This window comes from Lithobates pipiens, unplaced genomic scaffold (assembly GCF_037356315.1).
Source record: "Lithobates pipiens isolate NorthernLeopardFrog02 unplaced genomic scaffold, aLitPip1_a1.2 Scaffold_19, whole genome shotgun sequence".
Lineage (NCBI taxonomy): Eukaryota > Metazoa > Chordata > Amphibia > Anura > Ranidae > Lithobates > Lithobates pipiens.
Window position 1 is genome coordinate 181,735,433 of NW_027507764.1, and position 23,045 is coordinate 181,758,477.

General features: G+C 40.4%; 1 protein-coding gene across 4 annotated transcripts in view; it reads left to right on the plus strand.

Moving 5' to 3' along the window:
* The window catches only part of LOC143996476 (acyl-CoA dehydrogenase family member 11-like), a 116,333-nt gene that overhangs the window by 68,626 nt on the left and 24,662 nt on the right, over nt 1–23,045 (plus strand). For 2 of the 4 annotated variants that reach the window (XM_077491538.1, XM_077491535.1), the window contains 2 exons: nt 2,913–3,034; nt 16,588–16,694. In XM_077491538.1, coding sequence (XP_077347664.1) covers nt 2,913–3,034; nt 16,588–16,694 — 229 coding nt within the window. Of the gene's footprint in view, nt 1–2,912; nt 3,035–16,587; nt 16,695–20,483; nt 22,023–23,045 lie in introns of those variants that run through there. The other 2 variants (XM_077491537.1, XM_077491536.1) reach the window with 2 other exon arrangements.

The following is a 23,045-nucleotide window of genomic DNA, read 5'->3' on the forward strand; positions in this document are numbered from 1 at the left end:
AAAAAAACAGACCAAACATAAGCACAGATCGATGCATATTTCACCAGCACACCATGGATCTTCATAATAATTTCCAAATGTTTATTGAAGTGATCAAATTACAGCAGTAATGTGACATCATGTACCTACATGCAATACCCTTTTTCAGAGCAGTGTAGTGCGAGACACTCCACTGCTTTACAGTGCGCGGCCAGTAAGCGAACTTGTCTGTGTGACATCTCAATAAAGTTCCTTTAAAAAAACAAAGAAACATCATTGCTGCACTGATCTCAGCCAGACCACACCACACACAAGTTGCTGCATTACAATGCAGTGTCTGTTATGAACATACACCATGACATAAGACATGACATGACATATTTGAATATTTAAAAATTATTGTATTTTATTTTATAAATGTGAGGGGAGTCCTGTTAATTTTTAGGCCGGGTTCACACTATTGTGAATGGGATGGGGGATCTCAACATCCCATTTGCAATAACAGGAGAATGTGACCGGCTCTCTATGGAGCTGGTTCACATATCTCCGATGTGGCTCTGGTACGAATTTGCACAGGAGACCTGTGCGTGTTTTGGTCTGTTTCGGGTCCGAATTCAGCCCAAAATTCTGTCTGAAATTGGACCTGAAACGGTGAATGGGGATGCACACAACCCCTGCTGGGAGCCGCATCAGCATTAGGTATGAACCGAGCCTTAAGCAATAATGCCTGGGTTTACTTGTAAGGATCATGTGATTAATGAGAATAGTAAGTGAAGGTGGCACCTTTTTGGATTGCAATCGTTAGCCTTCTTAAACACCAGAGCACCAGTGCACTGCTACTCCTGTGCCCTTGGACAACATCCTTTGTGATGAATTGCTTCGGCAAGAGCTTAGTGGTGATATCATACCTGCTCAGGTGAGCAGTGTAATTGCAATGTGCTAGATTCTTATCCGTATTTTGTAAGGACATATCTTTTTTTTTTAACTACTTCCCACCCACACTACAGCCAAAAGATGGCTACAGTGTGGGCTTCTAGTTCTGGGAGGCCATCCATGGATGGCCCCTCAGAACCCCACCTCTTGCATGCCCCCCTTGGCACTCAGCTGAACGTAGATCTCAGTAAAGGGCCAACAACAGCAGCCCTCTACCATGTGATCATCTGTGATCATCACCAATCACAGTTGATCACATTTAAACAGACTTTCCGGTTATCTGCAGTTTTTTCCCCCCATGTTGTGTCTATATGAGGAAAGGAGAGCCGTTAACCGGCAAGCCTGTCAGCACATTGTTTACATGGATAATCAGTGTCCTGATTATCAGTGAAGCCCCATTAGTGCCAAACAGTGCCCATCAGTTCAGATTCACCAGTGCAGCCTCATCAGCGCACATCAATGAAGAAGAAGAATTACGTATTTGCAACATTTTATAACAGAACCTAAGAAAAAATTTTTTTTTCAAAAATGTTGGTATATTTTCACTTGCTATCAAAAAGAAAAAAAAAACAAAGTGCAATAGTGCTACAAGCTGAAATTTTTTCATGTGAATACTTTCCAGGAGGCAACACAGGGATTGATTGAACTGTTGGGCTCTTTCATATTGGTGGTGGTAAAAACAGGCAGCTGAGCCGTAATTTTACTGCCTCCCCCAAGATGCCCACCTGAATACTAAAATTACAGCCTGACAGGGTATATGACATTATATATATATATATATATATATATATATATATATATATATATATATATATATATATATGGTATATGAAATGCTGTGTATATATATATATATTTTTAAATAGCACACATGTTATAGCACAGAGCAGCTCTGACCCTCCTCTTCTGGGGTCCCCGCTGGTGCTGTCGGCTCTTCCTCTTCCCTGCGCACACCAATAGGAAGCTGCTGAGCCAGACTGTGTTTGTCTATTTTAACATACAGCGCAGCTCAGCCCCACCCCCGCTCCCCCCTCAAAGCATTTTATTGACAGCAGCAGAAGCTAATGGCCAATGCTGCTGTATCTGAGCCTGTTGGAGGGGAGAGAGAGAACCAGAGCTGCTTCAGATGGGCACAGCAATGGATCGATACAGGTAAGTATATAGGTGGGGGGGGGGGGGGATCAACTAATGGAAGGCTTTTTACCTTTAAGCAGGTAAACCATTAAGGGAAAAAAAAAAGAACTCTGGCTTTAGAACCACTTTAAGGTTAGGACACTATCTACATGGAGTTTGCACATTTCCCTATGCTTCTATGAGTTTCTTCTGTGTATTCCAGTTTCCTCCCATGCTCTGAGAACATGCTGGTAGTTTTGAATCCTTTCTAAATTGGTCCTAATGTGTGAGTGTATGTGTGAATTGGGGATGTTAGAGTGTAAGCCCCTTGAGGGCAGGGACTGATGTAAATGTACAATATATGTGAAGCACTGCTGAAATTGTTGGCTCTATATAGATACCCGTAATTAATAATAATAATAATAATAATAAAACGTTCCCTAAGAAAACACCTTAACTTTGTAACTGGACATCAACTACAAAAAAAACAATAATATGTGTCCCCCAGTGGAGAAAATAATTTATGGTGAGTACAAAAAAATTCCTTACCCCATATCTGCTAACATACTTCTATGTTGAGCTGCAGATATGTACTGTATATTGTGCACACAATGGTAAGCATTTTGATTTAATATAAAGGACCTTTTATATTTGTGAACTGCTGTGACTTTTTACCTGAGATTCCTGATGAGCGTGTATAAGGACCTGGTGACAGAAGTGTTTAAAGTGATATAAATATTAAAGTCGGCTAAATTATAATTTATATTACAGGCTGGTTACCAATCCCGGACTCCCAATCAAATGCACATCTTTTTTTTCTGTTCTTGTGTGAAAAGTGAAAAGTGAGCTGTAATCCTAAACAGCTGCATGTGTTCTTTATTTGTTAGGAATACCACCCTATGAGGATCTGATGAGCATTTATTGCCGGCATCGAGGTGTGGATTCGCCAGTGCATGACTGGAACTTTTTTCTTGCACTTAGCTTCTTTAAGATTGCTGGAATAACACAGGTAACAGAGTGAACCACTTTATCTCATATGTGTTTAAGCATTTCCCACCCAGTCTGTTGTCAAATGATGACTCAGTGCGGCATTCGTTGTTCCAGGTGGATGTCATATGACGTCCTTCTGCAATGCTCCTTACGCTGGGCTGTGAGGCCACGCTGTGACACGATCTGTTACCGTCTGTGGTTCCGACTGATCACTGTACTGTCTTGCTGCCTGGTACAATGTGATCTCTGTGACCAATCACAGCAGATCACATGAGAATTGTAAACATTGGATGCCTTCTTTTCATGCCATTCACTGTGTACAATTGTGTTTGTCACAGTGACCACATGGTACAGACAAGGTCAATTACAGCCCATCTGTGATTAGCTGTGGGTAATGACAACAATATACAATGATTGAATCGATTTCATTCAGTAAAAAATGGTTGCCTATACTAGCGAAATTCATTGGTATAAGCAATAATGATGTGTATAAAAAAAACTATCCTGATCACTTCCCCAGAGTAGTAAAGTGTTACTATAGTAACACTTTATTGCTCTGGTCACAGTGTGTTAAAAAAAAAAAAAGTACGAAAAAAAAGAATTTATTTTTTATTTACATATTGTCACCAGTGTCCCTGATCACCACCACACATGTTATATGATGATACTGTACTGCACTGGTGACAGTAAATGTAAAAAAAATAAAAGATTGTCAAAAAAAAAACGATTTTTAAAAAAAATTCTTAATTTTTCCAAAAATTTGGGACTTCAAAAAATTTGCCATGCCCCTTACTAAATACATTGGGCTGTCTACCATCAGTACAATTTTCATATTTTATATATATATATATATATATATATATATATATATATATATATATATATATATATATATACACACACACACACTATATCACAAAAATGAGTGCACCCCTCACATTTTTGTAATTATTTTATTATATCTTTTCATGTGACAACACTGAAGAAATTACACTTTGCTACAATGTACAGCTTGTATAACAGTGTAAATTTGCTGTCCCCTCAGAGTAACTCAACAGACAGCCATTAATGTCTAAACTGCCAACAAAAGTCAGTACACCCCTAAATGAAAATGTCCAAATTGGGAGCAAAGTGTCAATATTTTGTGTAGCCACCATTATTTTCCAGCATTGCAGCATTGCCTTAACCCTCTTGGGCATGGAGTCCACCAGAGCTTCACGGTTGCCACTGGAGTCCCCTTCCATTACTCCATGATGACATCATGGAGCTGGTAGATGTTAGAGATCTAGCGCTCCTCCACCTTCCGTTTGACGATGCCCCACAGATGCCTAATAGGGTTTAGGTCTGGGAACACGCTTGGCCAGTCCATCACCTTTACCCTCAGCATCTTTAGCAAGGCAGTGTTAGTCTTGGAGGTGTGTTTGGGGTCGTTATGTTGGAATACTGCCCTGCAGCCCAGTCTCTGAAGGGAGGGGATCATGCTCTGTTTCAGTATGTCACAGTACATATTGGCATTCATGGTTCCCTCAATGAACTGTAGCTCCCCAGTGTTGGCAGCTGCTTGACAATACGCAAGACATGCTTTTCTTTGTACTCCTCACCTCACCTTGCCACCACACATGTTTTACTCCATCTGAATCAAATACGTTTATCTTGGTCTCATCAGCCCACAGGACATGGTTCCAGTAATCCATGTCCTTAGTCTGCTTGTCTTCTGCAAACTGAGGGCTTTCTTGTGCATCATCTTTATATACAATTGTTTGTGGACTCACTAACTTACCTACAGACTAAATAATAAACACTGATTTGGGTTACTTTCAGAATACAGAATACAGTTTGGCCTAATTGTATGAAGAAAGATGATTTATTTGCAAATTTTTATGACAGAAAGGAAGAAACCCATTTTTTTTTCAAACTTTTTGGTATTTTTTCTTTCATGTAGCAAAAAATAAAAAAATACGGTGGTAATTAAATGCCAGTTAAAGAAAGCTCTATTTGTTTGGAAAAAAAACTATACAAATTTCATATAAGTACAGTGTTGCATGACCATGTTGTCATTTAAAGTGCAACAGTCATGAAAGCTGAAAATTGGCCTGGGTAGGGAGGATGTGAAAGTGCACAGTATTGAAGTGGTTAAGTTACTAGTTTCTAGAAGAGTAAGGGCCCATTCAAACCAGCCCCCACGCATTATGCATCATACAACACAAGGCGTACTGGTGTGGGATATGGGTGGTGCTATGCTTTGTTACCAAGCACCACACTGTTTTCCATTCTTTTTTTGAAATGTCACAAAATTACGCTACAGTAGGTGACCTGACATGACATGCACTGCAAATTTTTTTTAGACATGCTGCATTTTTATTCAGTGCACCCCAACTCAGTGTTATGTTGGGAACAGGGCACATAAAAACAAATCCTTTCTATGTACTCTCACATTGAGCCTGCTTTTGTTCTATGCAGATCAATGCAGGTTAGGGATGAGCCCAAAGTTCGAGTCTTACGCAAGTTCTACTCAAACATCCGGTGTTTGCCAAATAGCGAACAATTGTTCACAGCAAATTCAAAAGCCGCGAAACACCCTTTAAAAGTCTATAGAATAAATCTAAAGTGCTAATTTTAAAGACTTATATGCATGGTATTGTCATAAAAAGTGTTTGAGGACCTGGGTCCTGCCCCAGGGGACATGTATCAATGCAAAAAAAAGTTTTAAAAACTGACGTTTTTTCAGGAGCACTGATTTTAATAATGTTTAACGTGAAACAATAAAAGTGAAATAATAAGAAAAAAACTGCGCTGGAAAAAACCTTACAAATAAGCTGCAACACAAAGTGGAATACACACAAATATAAATAAAAAACTAAGATGGTTGCGCTCTATACCTATATTAGTATATGATAGCTTAGATATAACTTCAAAAAAGTCCCACAAATAAATTGGTATAACTCTATAAGTGTTCAGTGACCCTAAGTAGAGATTCCAATGACAATCAGTCAGACTTCCAATCTCGAACAAATAGTGAGGATATCGGCTTGTGATCAATTCCAAGAAATCAAGGTGACCAGCTGCACAGACAAGTAATGCCTGTGGCTAACACACAGCCATGGCCTTTTCCTCAGTGGAGTTCCAATATCGATCACTGCATCTGTGGGGGGATCTTCTGGTCTGGACTTCAACAGACCAAATCCTCCACTGGAAGCTTGTATGCAACTTAATGCATGGTGATGCAAACGTGGCTTGGAGAAAAAAATCTATAAAATAGCCATAGGTAAAACCCGCTTGTTTTTTTAATTTAAATGTTAAAAATACAAAACGCCAAATAGGCGTAAAGACAGGAAAAAGATAAAAATATACGCGGCCGGCTACAATATACACGCCCGTACTTACAAACAATGGGACGTAGCGCATGGTGACATCAGTACGTCGCTCCTCCCGACGCGTTTCTTCACATCTTTGGCGTCGTCATGGGGCACAGGTGGCATACTGACACACAGCTTAATATACACAAAACTAAGCCTCGTTCTGAATCGTGGGTGACTGGCTATGGGGGGCCATTTTGGATGAGGGAAAAACATTATATTAATGCCATAAGTGCTCTGCACATAAAGCCTAAAGCGTTCTGACTAATAGTAAACATGCACCTTTTTTAATTCTCATCTAAATGGTCGGAATGTCTCCACATAGTGCAACCGCTGTATCACAGTGGATTGTGTTTAGGGACAACAAAAAAAGAACAATACTACAAAGCACTATTAAAAAGCTACTAAAAGAAGTCATCACCACCGGCACTAATCAGTAGACTGGCAAGGATAATGATTGTATACACAGCAGGCGACATGATGGTCAACCAGTATCTGCGATGAACATATAAACTTCACTAATAATCGAAAAATTAACAAAACCCCCCATGGATTAATGCAACCGCACTCTCCATAGTGGAGATAATATTCCTTTAAATTTAAAAACGGTAGTTTTTCAGGAGCAGTGATTTTAATAATGCTTAAAGTGAAAGAATAAAAGTTAAATATTCCGTAAAATTTTGTAGCCTGGGGGGTGTCTATAGTATGCCTGTAAAGTGGCGTATTTTTCCCATGTTTAGAACAGTCCCTGCACAAAATTACATTTCTAAAGGAAAAAGTCATTAAAAAACTACTTGCGGCTATAATGAATTGTCTGGTCCCAGCAATACAGATAAAAGTAATTGAAAAAAAACAGCATGGGATCCCCCCAGTCCATTACCAGGCTCTTTGGGTGTGGTATCAATATTAACCACTTCAGCCCCGGACCAATTTTCAGCCTAAGGACCAGAGGTCTTTTTACAATTTTGCACTGCACTGCTTTAACTGGTAATTGCAATGTTGTAGCCAAACGAAATTTGCGTCCTTTTCTTCCCACAAATAGAGCTTTCTTTTGATGGTATTTGATTGCCTCTGTGATTTAAATTTTTTGCGATATAAATGGAAAAAGACCGAAAATATTGAGAAAAAAAGATATTTTCTACTTTTTGTTGTAAGAAAAATCGAATAAACTCAATTTTAGTCATACATTTAGGGCAAAATTTATTCAGCCACATGTCTTTAGTAAAAAAAAATGTCAATAAGCGTATATTTATTGGTTTGCGCAAAAGTTATAGTGTCTACAAACTAGAGTACATTTTCTGGAATTTACACAGCTTTTAATTTATGGCTGCCTATCTCATTTCTTGAGGTGCTAAAATGGCAGGGCAGTACAAACCCCCCCAAATGACTCCATTTTGGAAAGTAGACACCCCAAGGAAATTTCTGAGGGGCATGTTGAGCCCACTGAATATTTTTTTTTTTGTCCCAAGTGATTGAATAATGACACAAAAAAAAAAAAAGTTTACAAAAAGTTGTCACTAAATGATATATTGCTCACACATGCCATAGTTATATGTGGAATTGCACCCCAAAATATATTCTGCTGCTTCTCCTGAGTACGGGGATACCACATATGTGGGACTTTTTGGGAGTCTAGCTGCGTACGGCACCCCGAAAACCAATCACTGCCTTCAGGGTTTCTAAGGGTGCAAATTTTTGATTTCACTCCTCACTACCTATCACAGTTTCGAAGGCCATAAAATGCCAAAATAACACAAAACCCCCCCAAATGACCCCATTTTGGAAAGTAGACACCCCAAGATATTTACTGAGAGGCATGTTGAGTCCATGAAATATTTTATATTTTGCCAGAAGTTGCAGGAATATTACAATTTTTTTTTTTTTGCACAAAGTTGTCACTAAATGATATATTGCTCACACATGCTATGGGCATAAGTCAAATTACACCCAAAAATAAATTCTGCTGCTTCTCCCGAGTACAGGCATACCACATGTGGGGGACTTTTTGGGAGCCTAGCCACGTACGGGACCCCGAAAACCAAGCACTGCCTTCCGGATTTAAATATAAAACGCTACCAAAAAAAACTGTTAGCGATCGCAGGGATCAGGCCTGACTCTGCGAACGCTGCAGTTATGCGTTTAGTGTTTTGTAAGTGACAGCGATCGATCGATACTGCACTTGGGTGGGCTGGGCGGAGGGGCAAAACGCAGGTGCTAGCAGGTATCTGGGCTGATCCCGCTAACAATGCATTTTTTTGGAACCCTAAACTGCTAGTATAGATCTGATCGGATCAGATATTGATCTGTTCAGATTCTATACCACTACGGGAGGTTTATGCTTTGCGTGTGGGTGTTAGCGGTACTGGCACTAGCCTAGCGCTGCCTTGGGGCGACGCAGACCCTATCTGACACTAAAACCTAATTGATATCACCCGCCGGGTGATCAGGGGGTTAAACCTTTATTGGGTAATAAATGGTGGGTGCCCTGATGCTATAAAAAGCAAACTAACTAACTAGAGTCACCTGTAACACTTATACAGTGATCACTGGTGAAAGGGTTAACTAGGGGCAATCAGGGGGGTTCAAATTTTTATTAGGTAGTATATGGGGGTCCCTGGCGCTATATAAAAACCTGACGGGGAACCTAAATAACTAACTGGCTAACCAGCGTCACCAGTGACACTTATACGGTGATCGCTGGTGAAAGGGTTAACTAGGGGCAATCAGGGGGTTAAAACCATTATTGGGTAGTATATGGGGGTACCTAGCGCTATAAAAACCTGGCGGTAAACCTAAAAAAATAACTAGCTACCTAGCGACACTAGTGACACTAATGCAGCGATCAGAAAAATGATCGCTTAGTGACACTGGCAAAAGGGGGTGAAAGGGTTAACTAGGGACAATCAGGGGGTTAAAACCATTATTGGGTAGCATATGGGGGTACCTAGCGCTATAAAAACCTGGCGGTGAACCTAAAAAAATAACTAGCTACCTAGCGACACTAGCGACACTAATGCAGCGATCAGAAAAATTATCGCTTGGTGACACTGGCAAAAGGGGGTGAAAGGGTTAACTCTAAGGGCAATCAGGGGGTTAAAACCGTTATTGAGTAGTATATCGGGGTACCCAGCGCTATAAAAACCTGGCGGTGAACCTAAAAAAATAACTAGCTACCTAGCGACACTAATGCAGCGATCAGAAAAATTATCGCTTAGTGACACTGGCAAAAGGGGGTGAAAGGGTTAACTAGGGGCAATCAGGGGGTTAAAACCATTATTGGGTAGTATATCAGGGTACCTAGCGCTATAAAAACCTGGCAGTGAACCTAAAAAAATAACTAGCTACCTAGCGACACTAGCGACACTAATGCAGCGATCAGAAAAATGATCGCTTAGTGACACTGGCAAAGGGGGTGAAAGGGTTAACTCTAAGGGCAATCAGGGGGTTACATCTTTATTGGGGGTGGTAATGGGCTACCCTGGACCTAGCACTAACTGCCCTGACACTTTTTACTTTTACAACTGACACTGAATGCAGTGATCAGTAAATAAATGATCACTGCAATCAGTGACACTGTGACTGGGGGGAGGGGGCGGGGGGCGATCGGGGGGGGGGGGGGTTGTGTGCCTGTGTGTTAGTTAGTGTCAGTGTAGTGTTTGGTGCAGACTTACTGTGTCCTCTCCTCGTAGTCCGGTCAATAAGACCGCCCCCGAGGAGAATGACATCACTTCCTCCCTGCCTGTGTATACAATACACAGTGGGAGGAAGCTTCTCATTCGCCAGGAGCGATCGAGAGGGGATGGCCAGAAACCAACGGCCATCCCCTCATCCCGGATCGCTCCTGAAGCGAAGCGAACCGGACCGCCACATCCAACGGGAGGGGGTTCGATCGGACCCCCCACCCACTGGAAGGCAAGCACGTACATGTACGTGCTTGTGCCTGTACATGCCATTGTGTTGACGTACAATGGCATGCGGCGGTCGTTAAGGGGAACCCAGAACCAAAAAGAAAATAATTGTGTGGGGGTCCCCCCAAATTCCATACCAGGCCCTTCAGGTCTGGTATGAATATTACGGTGAACCCTGTGCCAATTTTTTTTTAAATGGTGTAGGGGTCCCCCTTATTTTTGCATTGATATATGTCCCCTGGGGCGGGACCCAGGTCCCCAAACACTTTTTATGACAATAACTTGCATATTAACCCCTAAAATTAGCACTTTTGATTTTTAACGTTCATGTCCCATAGACTTTAACAGTGTTCACACAAATTTTTTTGCCTGTTCACACGTTCTGTTGCAAACCGAAATGGTGGGTGTTCAGCCATCATTAATGCAGATTAATGGACATGATGGGAATGAGTCACTCATAAGCATGCATTTGTTTCTGAATTGCCATGGTCAGCAGATTCTAAATCTGTTTTTGAGAATTATGCCATGTAGGCATGAGTGATTAAAAAAGTTAAAGGATTGGCACTTTTTTACTGTTAAAAAGGATTAATATATATTGACAAAGTCTTAATATACAGGCATACCCCACTTTTAAGTACACAATGCGTTTTTTTTTTACTAAAGCTGAAAAGTGCAAAATCAGGTTCACTTCTGCATAGAAACCAATGAGCTTCCAGGTTTTATTACAAAAGCTTAATTGAACAAACTGGGGTTAGAAGCTCATTGGATTCTATGCAGAAGTGAGCCTGATTTTGCACTTTTCAGCTTTAGTAAATAAACCCCATTGTGTACTTAAAAGTGGGGTATGCCTGTATTGTCATTTTGCCAGGTAAAGTTTTATCTTCTTGTTGGAATCAGTATATATATATATATATATATATATATATATATATAGTGAGCTGAAAATATATGCAACTCTTGACTTTTCCTCTTAAAAGTTGGCCTAGCTTCTCCCCTCTCCCCTCATTGCTCTACAAGAGATCTCATTGACTGATAGGGAGGTGGGAGGGTCTGAGTCAGGCTGGATTTTTACATATAAATAAGAAAAAAAAACTGTGTCCGTATTGAGTCCAATCAGATCCGGCTGACCTGAAGGTAAATATCATCCAAATTGGGTATTAAACACAATGAATTTGAAACATTACAGTCTCTGAACACAACGTGTGTCCAAATAGATGGTTGAATAGAAACACCTCTGTGATCCACACTTTGAATGTGAAGAACCAAATAGAGCTTTCTTTTGGTGGTATTTAATCACCGCTGGGTTTTTTATTTTTTGTGCTATAAAAGAAAAAAGACCGAAAATTCTGTAAAAAAATAAAATTTTCTTTGTTTCTGTTATAAAATTTAGCAGATTAGTAATTTTTCTTCATAAATTTTTCCAAAATTTTTACCACTACATATCTTTTGTAAAAATAAGTACAAATTGGTGGATATTATTTGGTTTTTGTGAAAGTTATAGAGCCCACAAGCTATGGTGCCGATATCTGAAAATTTATTACACCTGAAGTACTGACGGCCTATTTCAATTCGTGAGACCCTAACATGCCATAAAAGTACAAATACCCCCAAATGACCCTTTTTTGGAAAGAAGACATTCCAAGGTATGTGGAAAGTTGTCATTTTTTCCCACAATTCTTTGCAAAATCAAGATTTTTTTTACTTTTTTTTTTCACAAAATTGTCATATTATCAGTTTATTTCTCACACACAGCATATGCATACCACAAATTACACCCCAAAACACATTCTGCTATTACTCCCGAGTATGGCAATACCACATGTGTGAGACTTTTACACAGCGTGGCCACATACAGTGGCCCAACATGCAAGGAGCCCCATCAGGCGTTCTGGAGCACCCAGGACAATTCTGACATTTCTTTCCTACATGTAAAAATCATCATTTATTTGCTAGAAAATTACATAGAACCCCAAAACATTATATATGTTTTTTTAGCAAACACCCTGGAGAATACAATGGTAGTCGTTGCAACTTTTTATCTCGCATGGTATTTGCGCAGCAATTTTCCAAAAGGGATGTAAACATCCCTTGTAATAGTAATATGGCATGACAGGTCCTCTTTACAGTGAGATATGGGGTCAATAAGACCCCACATCTCACCTCTAAGCTGGGAAGCCTGAAATAAAAAATAAAAAAAGATTCTGGCTTTGATCGTATTGGCGAGTCGGTAGAAGCACCAGAGGGTGGCGGGGGGGACATCTATGGCTAGGTATTGCAGGGTATCACTGAGTATGTCTGGGTATTGCAGGGTATTGCAGAGTATTGGCAGGGTATTGCAAAGTATTGGCAGGGTATTGCAGAGTATTGGCAGGGTATTGCAGAGTATTGGCAGGGTACTACAGAGTATTGGCAGGGTACTACAGAGTATTGGCAGGGTACTACAGAGTATTGGCAGGGTATTGCATAGTATTGGCGGTTATTGCAGAGTATTGGCGGTTATTGCAGAGTATTGGCAGGGTATTGCAGAGTATTGGCAGGGTATTGCAGAGTATTGGCAGGGTACTACAGAGTATTGGCAGGGTACTACAGAGTATTGGCAGGGTACTACAGAGTATTGGCAGGGTATTGCATAGTATTGGCGGTTATTGCAGAGTATTGGCGGTTATTGCAGAGTATTGGCAGGGTATTGCAGAGTATTGGCAGGGTATTGCATAGTATTGGCAGGGTATTGGCGGGTATTGCAGAGTATTGGCAGGGTATTGCAGAGTATTGGCAGGGAATTGAGGGGTTACATTTTGGTGAGCAACGATGTGGGCACTGCAGATGCAGCCCACAGCGCTGCTGACACCGATCTCTTCCCCCTCCGCTGTACCGATCGGTACAGAGAGGGGAGGGAGGAACCGGCATCATAACATGACGCCGGTTTGTTTACAAGTGATCATTCCATCATTTGATGGAGCAATCACGTGGGAAACGGCTGCTACGAGCGGCCGTTTACTGTGATCCGTGATGCTCTCAAGTGCGCGACCCAGGGGGCACGCGAGAGCGGAATTCTGGGAGGACGTCATATGAGGGCCTCTCAGAGTTAAACAACCGCCCTGTAGTGGTCATTCAGCTATGGGCCGGTTGTTAAGTGGTTAAAGGAAAAAACAAAAACAAATACCGCACGCCCAGACTAAGAATAAACTTGGATCAAATGACCCCTATTGGGGACAGTCTGGATTGCAGTTTAAAAATAATTTTATAAGTGAAAAACCCAAGCAATAAATTTTTTTATATATATTGAAAGTATATATCCAAAAAATATTGTGTAGTTAATCAGTGAAAATATGTATTGTCAAAAATAAACCCTGTTGAGTCTCTGTTGAGGTTTGCTGCAGCTTCAAACTATTTTTGGTTTGATGTATGTTTTTACAAACAAATTACTGGAGTTGCCATGGGGGCTAAATATGGCCCCAGCCTGGCCAACTTATTTATGGCTAAGTGGGAGGAGGATGTCATCTATCTTCAGAGTGTTCCCCAAATTACCCTTTGGGCTAGGTACATTGATGACATTCTCCTCCTATGGGATGGCCATCATCGTGATTTGGTCGATTTTATGGTGACCCTTAATCATAACCAGAGAGGCATACAGCTTAAATATGAGGCTAGTCAATCTGAGATTCACTACTTAGATTTAAAGGAAACCAATTTGTCACCTCTACCTTCTTCAAGGCTACTGACCAGAATTCATTAATCCTGGTTGATAGCTGCCATCAAAGCTGGCTCGGGACGGTGCCTAAGAGCCAGTATCTTAGGCTCTGGAGGAACTGCTCAGATCCCCCAGGAGTTTTGGCACAGGCGGAAGTATTGAGAGGTTGTTTCCTGGAAAAAGGTTATCAAAGTGAGTCCCTTAGAGACACTCCGCAGACTGTTTTGGCCACTGAGAAGAACGACTTGTCGAAAGGGAGCCTAATGGGGGGATCAATTCACTTTGGGGGTCCCCTTCATTACCTTGTATTCAATACAGCATAGAGGTATCAAACATTTAATCAATAAGCACTGGCATATTGCCACTAATGATGTAGTCTTGAAAAATATCTTACCCGAGAAACCTAGGGTGATTTTTAAAGGCATAACCTCTTTACGTAATCATGTGGCCCCTAATGTTCTAAACCCTCCTGCCAAAATTAGGGGTTTCTTTGACCAGCTCACTGGTTTTTACCAGTGTAGGTGATGTAGGGTCGGTCTGTTCTTTGAATTCGTGTTCTCAAAGAAGGACTACTACTTTTACGTCCACGGCCACCCATAAACAGTATAATATCAAACCATGTATTACATGTGATACTGTAGGGGTGGTATGCATGTTGCAGTGCCCTTGTGGACTGCAATATGTGGGACGGACAAAACACCCCCTCCAAACACATCTTAACGAGCATATTACAAATATTAAAATGGGTTTCAAAAACCATTCTGTGTTTAAACACTATCTTCTAGCACACAACAGAGATCCATCTAATACCCTATCTTTAGGTATAGATAAGTTTAGGCCAAACTGAAGGGGCAGTTTATTGGTGAGAGAAATCTCCAAGTTAGAGATGGCTTGGATACATCGTTTAAAATCATATACACCCTATGGGTTAAATATAGACACGGATGTAAACGCTTTCATCAATAATGCTTGATAAGGCGATATTGCTATATCTGTATGCCTTGATGAATGTTAGGCTATATAGGAATGGCCTTAAGAAACAGTTTTTTGCATACTTTGTTATATGATATGGGTTAATGGTACGCATTTGTGGGCCTTGATGCCTGTTTTTGACATGCAAGGATGGGCCTAAAAATTTTTTTCATTCATATATTTATTGTTTCTTTTTTTTAATATTTTTTATATATTTCTAATCAATATTATTACTAGTATTTATCACCTAACACTAATTATCACGGAGAAATAATATTTTGTAAAATATTGATGCTTTTACGGTATTATATATTTCATGTAATTCTGATTTGATTTTTATCCTGGGTAGGATATTACATTACACTAAGTAATTATTTATGGATTTTTTGTAGATTATCGAATTAGGTCCACTTTAATAAAAAAAATGTATGGGTTTATTTTTTTACAATACATATTTTCACTGATTAACTACACAATATTTTTTGGATATATACTTTCAATATATATATTTTTTTATTGTTTGGGTTTTTCACTATTATAAAATTCTTTTTAAACTGCAATCCAGACTGTCTCCACTAGGGGTCATTTGTTCCAAGTTTATTCTTAGTCTGGACATGCAGTGTTTGTTTTTGTTTTTTCCTTTATTTGGAGGTCTATCCAGATTGTGGGTCGTTATGGTATCAAATTTAAGTTTTGGTCTAATTTGGATGCTTGGATTAAGGTTTATTTCTTTCCAGAGTGCATCGTTTTTAATCTGATGTGATATTGGCAGCTGTTCCCATAACTAATATGGCGCCATTTACCCATTTCCTTGTATGCCAGAACAAGGCTTGGCTCTATTTAATGCGGTGAGTCAGTGTATCTCCCTATCCCCATTGAAAACGTCTGCGTATGACAAAACGCATCTGGGAGGACGTGCAGTGATGTCACCGCGTTGATTTGAATGAGGAATGTCTCTTTATGGGCATTTTTTACATGCTTCTAATCTAGTAATGTTTGTAAGTACCAATATTTTTTATAATAAATTGTCCTGCATTACGGAATTACCCTATGGTCCCCCTCTTTTCCATATGATGTATGATTTCACAGACCGTACATTCTATGGACAAAGCCTAGTACCCTGCAGTATCTGAGAGGCATCCCTGGGACCTTCTATCCAGATGTCAGAGGCCGTGGCTGGGTTATAGCCGAATGCTGGTGTGGGTTGGCCCTCTGGTAAGCAGCTTCCCATGTGTTGGTGGTTCTTCACATTCAAAGTGTGGATCACAGAGGTGTTTCTATTCAGCCATCTATTTGAACACACGTTTTGTTCTGTAATGGTTCAAATTCATTGTGTTTAATACCCAATTTGGATGATATTTACCTTCAGGTCAGCCGGATCTGTTTGGACTCAATACGGGCGCAGTTTTATTTTGTTATTTATATTGTTTGCTGTGTTTATCCCTCTCAAATTGCAGCCTTTTTTATTAGTTGAATTTTTTTTTAGGATAGTGCAGTTTTTTAGATTTTACTGGATTTTTACATAACAAGTCAAGATTTTGCATATTACTTCACCATCCACTGTGTTTAGCTTACTTAATTCTAATAACTTCTTCACAAATACTGATATTTATATAGCTCTTAACATAATTGTTTTGTTATGTAGGGGATTCATGCAAGGTTTCTTCTTGGAAATTCCAGTGGGGAGAATGCCAGCATCTTTGCTGATATGGTTAAACCTCTGGCTGAAAAGGGACTCAGATTAGCTAAACAGTAAGATTCATTCTTGCATTACAATATACCAAAATCATATTTAAAGCGGACCTTCAGTCATTTTTTCAACTTTCCATCTATTAAATCTTCTGCCCTGTTGTTTTAACTTTGGATAGTAAAACATTCTTTTTCTGCCAATAAATACCTTATACAGTCCACTTCCTGTTTCTTGTCTGATCATTAGCCTAGGCTTATGACATCATGAACAGCTCACTCTCTCTCACTCCTTTGAGAGTTTGCCAGGAAGGGAGGGGGTGAGTCATAAGAGGGCCAATGAAAGCTGCAGGGCTGCAGAGCTGGAGGTGTGCCTCTGTGTGTCTGTGTAAATCCAAGAAGTGAACAGGCAGCAGCTTCAGCTGCCCACAGTTAAAATGGCTGCAGCCAGACTTATTGGAGGGAGATTTCTGCAGCATATTTGGCAAGTACAGAATCACAGTATATATAAAATAATATAAAAAGTGGTTGAAGGGAAGCTTCAGAATGGCAAAGATGTTTTTATTATAAATTATGTGAGCAGACCTCTTTAAAGTGTTTCAAAGGCAAATTATTTAATTAAAATGCACATCTTATACTTACCTTCTCTGTGTAATGGTAGCGGCCCTGAACCTCCTCTTATGGGGTCCATTCTGTGTCTGTCCCCATAACAAACAGCTTGCTATGGAGGCAGCTGTGTGGGCTTGGTCCATAGACACACACAGCACATCGTAGCCCCTGGCTCCCTCCACATAGCATTTGATTGACAGCAGCTGCCAATGGCTCCCGCTGCTGCTTAAGTTCCTGTGAGTATAGTCAAAATTTGTCCTGTGTGGGGGTAGAGTGTGAATGAAAATGCACCCTAAGGAAGTACCATCCCTTGAGAGACAACTAGAGAAATCAGACTAAGGTTTGTGAGAATACATGGACATCTCCTTGGGGAGGATCCACCAGTGGTAGAGGTCGGGATTATCGCGCGGCCTGTGGACGAATCCCTTTCCCTGGGCTGCACCATCGTCATGAATATTGTGTTCCACGGCCTGCAAGCATGTCTTGGAAGCGAAGCGTAAAGGATTTGTGCTACTTCTGATTGCACCATGTGCATTCCAGAAACTGGGACGCACATGTTATGGGATGTGGGTGGTCCGAAAACAACCCCGGGGTGAACCAATGAACGTGTCCTCTGCCCCATAATAAGCTGGGGAGACACGGGCCAGGCAGATGCCACCTATCAATGAAAAAAGAGATTAAGATAGTAGTGCACACACCTGCATACATAATTGATTGTATAAATGAAAGAGAATTGGAATGGCATTACACGTATACACATATATACATAGAAAGATAAATACCTATCCAACCGAGTAAATTATCAAATACATTGGATGGAATGAAAAATATAAAAAAAAAATGTCTATGCCCCCATGTGATGCACTATAACACTACAGTATATATTTCCAACATCCAGATACATGGTATTGTCCTTGCTCCTATGTGAATGTTTCCTTTTTTGAAGTTTTGGAGATGTTCCCCACGGGCTCCCCAGGCTACTTGCCACCACTCTCTGATGTAATATTATATAGGTAATTTTGGGATATATGACAAAAACAGAACATTCTGTAGCTCAACTAACCAACCAGTCTGCAGGATAAGAAGAAATGGATGGCTGCACTCCAAGGTATGATAAAATGGATGTATAATTTGTAAATAATAAATTACACCACAGGACAAGAAAGCAGGTACAGGTAGACAGCCGCGCTTATTCATTACCCTGACATGTTCCGCTGACATCCCTTAAATAGGACTCCAGCCTCATGTTAAATACAGGTGAGGATGGCGTCATCGGAGAATCTGAAACCACTCCCAACTATACACTTTATTAGATCAATCAGGACTTCATTACTTCATGCTGAGAATAGTAACACAAAAAAACACAGACAAGCACAGAAGTTTTTTGCGGACTCTTCTGTGGTCAACCTTTTTTCCGTTTTTTTTTCTTTTTTTCTTTTTTATGCAATTTTTATGCATCTTCGTGCAATTTTTGTGCGTTTTTGCACATGTTTTGTGTAAAAATATATATTGTTTTGCATTTCTTCCTCATGCATGTTTCTTAAACAGATTAAATCCTCTATCACTCCTAATCAATAATATTTTTACCACTATTCAACAAATATAAGTTATAGAGTGATCCATAATTGACTCCATTATAATAATTGAATATTTATGTTTCAACAAAAGTCCATGCATAACACCCTGGTGACACAAAGTAAAAATAAAGTCCTATGTATTCCAAAGTGTCCTAATGTATAAATTCTTTAAGCGTAATTGTTTTTCCACCATACACAAAGCGACGATATGCCTTTAAAATAGAAGACTGACTCCAACACCTTCCACGTGATCCTTCACCACAGCCTAGGTAATCGACACCCAAAAGTGACTGTAATATAGTTCTGCTTACCAGATGTTATTGACTACTTTACTGAAAAAGATAGTCAATAATCGCCTATGTAGGATTGTGCCTGCTCACATATGATGACCTGAAGATGGTTAAGACCTTCCTCCTCACAGACAAATATGGGATATGATAAAGAGATAGAGAGCCTCCATAGCGTAACACAGTTTTATTAAAAGTTATAAAAAATGTTAAGCCAAATGGCTCCTTACTTCTAAAAGTGCCTTTTCCCCCGACACTAGGGCTGCTGGCATTTCTGATGGCTTGCGTTCCACACGCTCACGCCACTAACCAGAGGAACCGGATATCCTGTGAAGTAACCTGACCAGGGATGTCTTCAGGGGGGTGTCCCCCTGAAGATGTTAAACAAATGACACGTATGTTGGAGGCAGTGCCTGGTCACGTTACTTCGCAGAATATCCGGTTCCTCTGGTTAGCGACGTGAGCTCGTGGAACGCACGCCATCCATGGAGGAAAGTGCGGACGTTTTTCCATCACAGCTCGTCCCAGAAATGCCAGAAAAAGGGATATTATGTGTGTATGTGTGTTTTACAGTTTTTTTTTTTTAACTTAACATACCTCGGAGTGCAGCCATCCATTTCTTCTTATCCTATTGCACGGCCGGCGAGCCGTGGCTAGCACCCTTGGGGCCAGTCCATTAGCCAGCTTATTTGGTCCCATCACTCACCTAGAGCAGCAATTTCCTTTTCCTACAGTCTGCTGACCAACCAAATTAACCTGTCCAACAGTCTGCGTTAAAAACAGGGGTTTATTTAGCACACATTTACAAACGCATGCGTAAGCTGCAAGGCTTCTTCATGGCACCTTGTGGATGCTTGCAGTCCTAAACACTACTGAATTTATGAGCATCTTCACAGTGGGAGCACATGCATTCAACGGGTAGATGAGGGGCAGGTGGGCCTGGAGGCAGCCCAATCTACCTTAAAGGAACAGGAGCACACTGGACACCCAGCACGTAGCACACTGGCAGCAAAAGAGCCCAGTGTGTCCCCGAACCATATTTACACCAGTAACAATCAAATGGCCCCTGCCTCCACCTATAAATGGCCTTCCCAGCAAGGAGCACATGGAAGGGAAAATGCATTAAAGACAAAAACAGAACATTCCATAGCTCAACCCACCAACCAGTCTGCTGACAACATTTTTGTGATACATACCTTTTAGAATATATTGATTTGTAGCATGAAATATAATTTGCCCCGCTATCTGGAATGTCGCAATGAATGTAGAAAATATATGTACATTTTTTCTGATAACAAAAGATGATGCTGTGTGTAAAGAAATACATTTGCGATTTTACTACATGAAACATTGATTGTCATATCTTGTACATGTGGTTACAGTATTTGACAGGATCTCAGGCCTTGATAAAGCAGGTCAGCCCTCAAAATGCATTGGATAAAGATATACAAAACTGGATCTTGAATTCAAGGTTACATCACCCTGGACAAGCAGTTTGTTAACTTGTTTTATGGAATAAACTCCTTTTGAAGGGTTAAATAGTTGTTTAATACAATGATGAATATTATTTCACGTTGCAGAGTGCTACATAAGAGTCTTTTTTGATGATGTTTGTTCTAAGCACATTCCTTTGTTCTAAGCATATTTGAAAATATGTATTAGTAAAAATGAAACTTAACCACTTAAGCCCCGGATCATTTTGCAAGCCAAAGACCAGAGCACTTTTTGCGATTCGGCACTGCGTCGCTTTAACCGACAATTGCGCGGTCGTGCCTCGTGGCTCCCAAACAAAATTGATGTCCTTTTTTTCCCACAAATAGAGCTTTCTTTTGGTGGTATTTGATCACCCCTGCAGTTTTTATTTTTTACGCAATAAATAAAAAAAGAGCCACAATTTTGAAAAAATAACTAATTTTTTACATTTTGCTATATTAAATATCCCACAAAATATATAAAAAAAGTTTTTTTCCTCAGTTTAGGCTGAAACGTATTCTTCTACATATTTTTGGTAAAAAAAAATTGCAATAACTGAGTCTTGATTGGTTTGCGCAAAAGTTATAGCATTTACAAAATAGGGGATAATTTTATGGCATTTTTATTAATAATTTGTTTTTTTTAAGTAGTGGTGATCAACGATTTTTATCGTGACTGCGACATTATGGCAGACACATCAGACATTTTTGACACATTTTTGGGCTATACAAATGCACTGATTCCTGTGTACATGACACTGGCAATGAAGGGGTTAACCACTAGGTGGCAGTGTAGCGGTTAAGTGAGCCCTGGGGAGTGTTTCTAACTGTGGGGGGGGTGTGGCTGTGTATTACATGTCACTGATCTCTGCTCTGATCACAGGGAGCAGAGATCAGTGACACTGTCACTAGGAAGAACGGGGAGATGCTTGTTTACATTAGCATGTCCCCGTTCTTCCTCCTCATGAGACGATCACGGGTATTCCCATGGCGATCTAGTCCACGGGACCCACGATTGGACTTATGGAGGTCCCAACCGGCGCGCGGGCGTGATGGCACGGCGCCAAATTTAAAGGGACGTACCTGTACTCCCATTTGCCTGTCTGTGCCATTCTGCCAACGTATATCAGCCTGCGCCGGTCGGTATGTGGTTAAACGAGGAACTTATAAATTCAAGATTAGCCTAGTACTGAGACAGCTAAAGGAAGCTGTCTGATAGAAATTTTGAGCTTAAGACTATTCTTTGAATAATGAATAAATAATATGTTCTAATATGTGTATCTCTATGATTGGGTAAATTAATAAGGAGGTCTTCTCCCTTTTTATAAAGGGAATATGTCATCCAAACATGTACCCCTTATTGGTGGAAAATAATTAATAACACATCTCATCCTGTGCACTTAAGATCTTGTACAACCCAAAATAAATAAGTCTCTGCTCTTCGTTCCAGTTTGTGTCTGTGTCTGATTTAAGCAGAACTTCCAGGGCCCTGAGCCAAGGCAAGGTAAGAGGGAGACCGATGATAGAATTTAGCCCCTACAGTTCACTGATATCAGTTAAAGTGGGATAGGTAGAGGCCACTTTTTTAGTTGCCCTCCTATTACGGACTCAAAGCAGGTTAAGGGTTATAAAGAGGACCGGATGGTAGCTGCCAAAGCGCATTTGTCCTCTTTGGTAGTGATGGCCGAACGGTTCGCCCGGCGGTCGTTTCGCGGCGAATTTCCGACTTTCGCCGTCCGCGGGTTCGAACGCCTTTTTCCGTCGTTCGCCCCGGCGGACTTACGTGTTTAATGTATACAAGAACTTTAACCTTTCGTGACACGTTTATCATGTGTTACAGGACAACCAATTGAGACATGACAGCTCATGGACACTTGGACATTCCCCCTAACCTATAAATACACCCGATCCGGTGGCCATTTTACATTCTTTCTTCTGTCACTGTAGGGAAAGGATCCTGTGTGGAGTAGGGACAGAGAAAACGCTAGCTATTTGGTACACAAAAGTTCTTTTCAGGACTGGTATAGGTGTTAGGTCAGCAGCCTGAGTTTCTTTTGTCAGTTTAGATAAAGGGACAGAGCGCTGTATGCTGCTATTTTAGGGACAGCTCAGCCAGATTAGTCTTTCTTCATCATCATCATCATCATCATCATTAGCTGTTACTATCAGGTCCACAAAAGAGCTGTTCCAGCTAATCGTTCCAGCCTACTCTTTTTTGCCAATTTGTATAGGGACAGGCAGGAAGCAGTGTGTCAGGCAGTGAGGATAATTTTAAAGACTTGCTGTTACTATTAGTTCCACAAAGGTTCTTTTCAGGACTGGTATCAGTGGTACGGTAATAGGCTTGTACACGTATAATATTCTTTCTTCCAAATATAGAAAGAATATTATACTTGACTGCTGCCCTTCTGCTGCAGTCTGCTAATCATTCACAACTCACTTGTTCCACAAAAGTTCTTATAAGGACTGGTA